Here is a 6,291-nt window from a genome sequence, read left to right on the forward strand (position 1 = left end):
GTGTTAGTTTGCTCTAGAGCCTTCCTGGCCCGAAGCGATGGGCTGTGTGGCCGACTCTTTCTCCAGCTGAGCAAATGGACAGCTGATGTAATTCCCTCGAGGAAAGCTAGCTGAGGGGGACCCAGCTGCTTTGGACTGGAAAAATGTAGATGACCTGGACTCACTTCTGCTTTGAGGTGTGTCCCTGTCAGATGCTGTTTGAAGGATGTGTAAGAGACGGGGAATCTAGGCGACAGATTAGTTCTTCTCAGTCTGATATTGGATGAGTGTGGTAGGCACCTCCACAGGGCAGGAGCGCTGAGGGCCACAGGAGCGACTGATGCTGTGGGGCTCGCATGCGAGTCGTTTTACAGAACCCGTCATCGTCTAGCTGCCCAGAGCGGTTTGAGTAGAGTTTGGAGCTTGGGGTCCGGCCCTGGGTGTGAAGGACCCCTGTATGTCACCAGTAGATATTATTCTGTGGTTATTCAGTTACACTGGAGTTGCTGTGAGGTGGCCATGAGCGCCTACTTCCTCTCGCCGAGATCTGGGCACTGCCGCGTTACTCTTGCCAACCCCGTGGCCGCCATCTTGGCCTGCGGACACAGTCCGCAGTATCAGCTTTCAGTGAAGTCTTAGGGTAACTTTTGGCAGAGCTGTTTCCTTTCCACTGAGTGGCCCCCAGATGGCTAGTGATGGAAACAAGTCGCTCCTCTATTCCCCCCCACCCTGGTATTGTTGCTGTTTTTGATGGGGGACGTGTTGAGTACATTTCTGAGGGGTGTCAAGTCTCAACTAAGAAAAGCAATGCACGGGCTTGGGAGAGGGCTCCTTTCCTGGGAGAGACCTGAGCGGCTGTGCATTTAGCGTGGGCGTTCGGGGTGCTGCTCTAGCAGTGAGTGAACGAGCTTGCTTCTGCACACTGCTCCCTAATTTAGGCTTTTATGCAATAGACTAACTGAAAGGGGATAAACGACTCAAATATTTATTGCAGGAAATAAAAAAGTTAACCAAAGTATTTTATTGATACATTCTTGGACAATATCACAGAATTGAAAGAGAATGGAAAGGGAGTTTTTCAGTAAGGGTCTTCTCTTCCCACTAAATTGGCACATAAGCAGCAAGATTAACGAAAGTACTTATTACAAACAGTAAAAAACATACATGCTTCTGCTGGAGTCCTTATCACACTGGTCAGTCATGGGAGGGGCATGAACAAAACCTCAAGACATGAAAAATCCATATTCTGTTCTCCGAGTAGCTTCATAGTTATTAAAATTATTGCAAAATATCCATATACCCTAATTAAAATAACAAAAGAGAACACAAATACAAATATCGAACGGAAGTTATTAACATGTACTGTAAAATACGTAAGTGGCATGCATTCTGAAGATCAAGACCTCCGCTCTGTCCAGCCGCTACCCCCTCCTGGGGCCCACGTCCACCCAGCACAGGCGGACCTTCTTCCTCAGCACAGTTTTTGGTCTTTAAATATCATTTTGTCTTAAAAAATATAACATGATCTGCAGCGCTGCTGTCGGCTTACAGAGTCCTGTCGCCCGCGGTTCTGTTTTGAGTCGGCCGAGATCTTGGAAATTGTGCCGGCCTTAAAATTTCCCCCAGAATTCCACCGCCTGAGTGAATAGGGCTCTGAACACCAGGCATTCGGAAACAAACAGCGAACCAAGGTACAACCGAGGGTGGCAAAGTGCAAAAGTCCTCACAAACTGTACAGAAAGTCTCGAAACCTCGCAGTCTGCAAGTCCGGACGGAGCTGGGCCCAGCTCGGGGCCGTGGAGCCGCCCGGTCACCCCGAGGGCCGGTGGGGCTGGAGTCTACACTCCCTGTGGCAGGGCGGGTCCGACATTGCAGCCGACTCGGCAGTGCTGATGCCAGTGACTTATTAAGCCAAGATAAAGGAAGAATATTTCATAAAGCAGCCGCGTAGGACACTTGGATCCTCTACGTTAGTCTCCCGGCCGATGGCGGGTGGCGGGCAGGACCACGGAGGCCTGTGCCAGGTTGGGTGGCGAAGTAACGGAGAGGCGTCCTCCTCCATGGTGCCGCGGCCGGGCCAGGTTAGATGACCAGGTTATTATAACTGACATACTTCTTTTTTGCAGCAGGGCCTGAAAGAAAAAGGTGCGAGAGTTAGTGGTCAGTGGCGGCCGCAGACCTGCGAGGCCTCGGGGCGAGGCGGAGATGGCACGGTCTCCGCGGAGGGACGCACACGCGGCCTGGGTCCCCGGGCTATTTCTGAGGCGTTGGCCACCAGCTTCTCAAGCCGTCTGGGTTCTCTTTTCGGAGCCGTCTCCAGCCTCCCTGGTGACGGTCCAGAGGGCTGGTCACTGACACCGGCACGGCAGTTTCTAGGGGTTTCTAGTTGGCCCCGGGTGCTGCGGGACCCCAGCTGACCGTGGGCTTCCAGCGGCCCGGGCCGCGGGGCCACCGGGGTCCCTGGCCCTGACTTGGGCTACTATGGATTAGCCCGGCCAGGGTCTCGTCCTCCGGGTCCGGGTCGCTCAACGAGCTTTTGACCGTGCGCGTCCTACCTGCTGGGGCCCCGCCTCCCCGCCCAGCGTGATGCTCACGTTCATCCCCACGAGCCTCACGCCCACGCTGCTACGCTTGCTTTCCTCGGCGTGGACGAAATCATGTTTCCACTTGGGAAGTGTTCCGGAGTCATCGCCACCGTGCACGTGTCAGAGGCCAGGCCGGAGTAGGCTGGGGACACAGCAGACCCCTTCCGCCCACACGCTGGGAACAAGGACTCGGGACCGGAAGCGGGGCTGCGCGCTCGGAGCTGCACCTGCGTGGCCCGGAGCCGGGCCGGCGGCGCGCCGAGGCGGCTGGTCTAACTGGCTGCGCTCACACCCGGAACGGCCGCGCTCCTGGGACAGCAGCAAGAGGCGTGGATTCTTCCGGAGGCTGTGAGTAGGGACTCAGTGTGCACCTAGACGGCTGGGAGTGTGTGTACAGAGGGACGCGACGCGGCACACAATGCAGAGACGTTTTTCTGCATTAAAAAGTTTGGATTCTCCTTGAAAATCTCCACTGGGGGTTTCATTTCTGTGTTAAGTCATTTTGCGTTTTTGAAAACGGACAATAGGGGGGAAATAGAAATCCCAGAGAGGGTCTCAGGGACAGTCCAGACACGTGTCCTCACCGCGCACGCAGCTTCCAGGGCCGGCGCCTCTGGCACCCCCGCCGTCACCGGCGCCCACCGTCACCCCCGCCGTCACCGGCGCCCACTGTCCTCAGCTCTGTTACGCCAGAGACAGCCCCAGCTGACAGTTGCAATAAACGGCCTCGGCAAGCCCTGGGGCGGCGGGCACCCTCCTTGTCCTGGGGCCAGAGGAGGGAGGAGAAACGCGAACCACAAAATCCTGCATATTGCAGGCCACCTCCACTGTGTGATGACTGAGACTGCTCGTGTGGAAGCCCGGCTGGCCCGGGCAGGGAAGCAAAACACACTTGGAATTCCTCTGCCAGACTGCGTTCAGGCGTCAACTCCTCGAGCAGCGATTACACTGAGAATAACTCAGGAATAAAGTGCTTGCAGGTAATGGGGACAGCGAGCCGTCACCAAGACGGCTACGTCTTTGCAGTGGAGACCTGACAGTGGGAATGACTCCCTCGTGTGGATTTCTGCTGGGGTTCCGGCAGCCGCAGGGAGCAAGCGCGACTCTCCCTTTGGCCTCCGAGGGGTGGGGCGCTCGGAGGGCCCGAGTCCCCGCGCAGAGGACACAGCTCTCCAGGCGGGAAGCTGAGGCGCCCCCTGGACTCCCCTGACCAGGTTCTGACCACTGCAGCACATCCTTGAGGTCTAACCTAGACCCTTCAGGGCACGGCTCGTCCGAGCCTTTGGGACGGGGACTTGTGGTCACCTACGGGCTGCCGGCAACATGGATGTCCAAACTGGCTGGTGTCTCCTCTCGTAAAGGCCCGGATGTGTATTCTAAACCATCATCTCACTGCCTGCTGCTTTGGGGTGGCCCCGGGGCCTGGCGGGGAGGATGAGGGGTGCAGGCGGGGCCTGGGGGCAGAGCCTCGCCCCTGCAGTGTTCACCGCAAAGCTGCCTTAGGCTTTGAGTAAGGAAAACAAGGGCCCTGCTGTCTGTCTGTTCCATTCATTTGATCTCCACTTGGTTTGTGGCCCCCCGAAGAAAATCGCTTAACTCAAAACAGGTCTGCTTCAAAGCCTGGCTAAAGAAACAGACTATTTTAATAGAGCTAGTTTGTTTGTTTGGCTTTTTTATATGTCACAGAACTAAAAGCCTTAAGGGAGAACAGCACAGGGCACGGGCCTTGGGCTGTTAAAAAGTCACCCACATCAGCAGTTCACAAACAGGGTGCCCTGAGCCCACGCTGACACCGCGGGGTGCGGAGCAGTGGGCCAGCAGAGGGTACCAGCGCCCCTTTGCGCCGAGAGTGGCCGGGCTTCGCCCCTCACCCTTGGGGTTTTGTGACCATCAAACGTCATTTCACCCAACTCGTCGGTTTGGCTTTTCTCTTGAGTTTTTTGTCTTGCAAAAAATTTCATCTCACAAACGTTCCCTTTGCAAAGGGGAGCGCATACCACCCAGGCGGCCCAGTGTCGGGGTCAAAGGGCGGAGGTGGAGATGCCGAGGGCACCTTTCCCTGGGACGAGAAGCGCTGAATTATGGGACAAGCAGGTGCCAATCATTAGCCTTCTGTCCCTCACCCCACTTTTTCAGGGTGCCACCATCTGTTCACGCCACACCGCGTGTTCTACCTCACGCGTGTAGATGTCAATCGGCACAAGGGTGTGTGGCTGCTCCAACGGACACAGATGTGGGAACAGTAGCAGACCCCACCCCGAAATAACAGCCCCCTCTAGTGACATCTTTGCTTCAGGGACCTCTGCACCCTGCGCCCCACCCCCAAAGCTGCTGTTCTGGCGCCTGGGGATCCCTGCCGGGCTGCTCTGACAGAGCTCATCTGCTTCCTCAGATCTGGCTCCTTCCCGGTAAGCCACAGGGTGCGGTTCCCCCCTTCAGCACCCCAGGGAGAGCCACCTCCGGCTGCCGTGCAGAGAGCCAGGGAAGGCGCTCGTGTTTGTGAGAAATCTGACCTGTGCTCCGCCGTCGGGAGCGCGCAGAGCCTCGCCTCCTGGACAAGCCCAGCCAGCAGCAGCCAGGCCCGTCGCGCACCGCGGAAAGCTCAGCGCGGCACTGCCGGGCTTCCGGCTGGGGCTGCTGAAGTTCTGCCTGGGGGCGGCGGGCAGGCAGGCAAGGGCCGCAGAGGCTGGCAGGCACTGAGTGCTGCGCTGGCGCTCGGCCTCCGCGTCTGGCTGCGGCTGGCGCGCCTCCCCGCCACCCCGGGCGGGTGGCAGAGCGGAACTTGTCAGCCCTCCTGAGTGGCGGCTCCCGCCGACACCGGCTCTTGCCTCTGGGGTAGGAGCTGCTGCTTCATTCATTTCTTCAGCTGCTCAAAGGGTTCACGGTATACCATAGCAGGCTTAAAAAACTAGTGGCCTGAAGGCCGTGGAACCCGTCTCCAGCCTGGCACAGGGCCTGATCCCTGGCAGTTCGGCACCTTTCTTGAGCACCGTGTGCGTTCTTCGTTACAGGCGGCGTGAGAACACTTCATGTTCTGCTCTTGGGTAGCTTGTATGCCACTGGGGTGATGCCACGGGGCATGAGCAAGCAGCGGCAGCCCGGGCTTGCTTTTCTAGGCCGTTCCATTCTGGAAGTGCCACCCCTTGCCCCCGCCATGGCTGGACGCGATTCACTGCAAAGACGCACAGGTTTGCACGCAGGAAACCGGCCGGCAGAGCACTGCCCCTCCGGCTTCTGCTGACATGCACCCCAGACTCAGCTGCCCGCGGCCGCGCAGCGACAAGCCAAGAGCCCCCAGCTCGGCGCATCCTGTCAGTGGGCGAGTGGTCACATGTCGCTGCCTCCCCAGCTCTGGGGCTGAGCTTGGCGCCTGCGGGGGAGGGGCTGCAGAGTCACGGAGGAGGACTAGCGCACAGGCGCTCCAGGGCGGTGGTGAGAGTTTTGCAAAGCCCCAGGGCACAGCGCTGAGGGCCCGCACAGGAGAGGTAGCGCCCCGCAGAGCGCGCGGCTGCGGAAGACAAAGGCATTGGCCTGGGGGCCCGCGGAGAGGCAGGGGCGCGGGGGGCCTGGGGCTGTGTGGGAGCCCCTGCGGCCTGGCTGGGCCGGTGAGGCAGAGCCGCACCCGCTGAATCCTGGGCTGCGCCACCGGCCTGGGGCTGGCGTCAGAACCCCGGGCAGGCTGCCTGGCCCGGGGGCCCCGCGCAGGAGAGGTAGCGCCCCGCAGAGC

General features: G+C 58.9%; 1 protein-coding gene across 2 annotated transcripts in view; it reads right to left on the reverse strand.

Annotated features, from left to right (window-relative positions):
• Positions 1-984: 984 nt before the first annotated feature.
• Positions 985-6,291, reverse strand: part of GRM7 (glutamate receptor, metabotropic 7) — a 464,393-nt gene continuing 459,086 nt past the window's right edge. For both annotated transcript variants that reach the window (XM_004692396.2, XM_004692395.2), the window contains one exon: positions 985-2,111. In XM_004692396.2, the coding sequence (XP_004692453.1) occupies positions 2,062-2,111 (50 nt within the window). In that variant the 3' untranslated portion in view covers positions 985-2,061. The remainder of the gene's footprint in view (positions 2,112-6,291) is intronic.

The sequence above is a fragment of the Condylura cristata genome, unplaced genomic scaffold, assembly GCF_000260355.1.
Source record: "Condylura cristata isolate star-nosed mole 26May11 unplaced genomic scaffold, ConCri1.0 scaffold00033, whole genome shotgun sequence".
Classification (NCBI taxonomy): domain Eukaryota; kingdom Metazoa; phylum Chordata; class Mammalia; order Eulipotyphla; family Talpidae; genus Condylura; species Condylura cristata.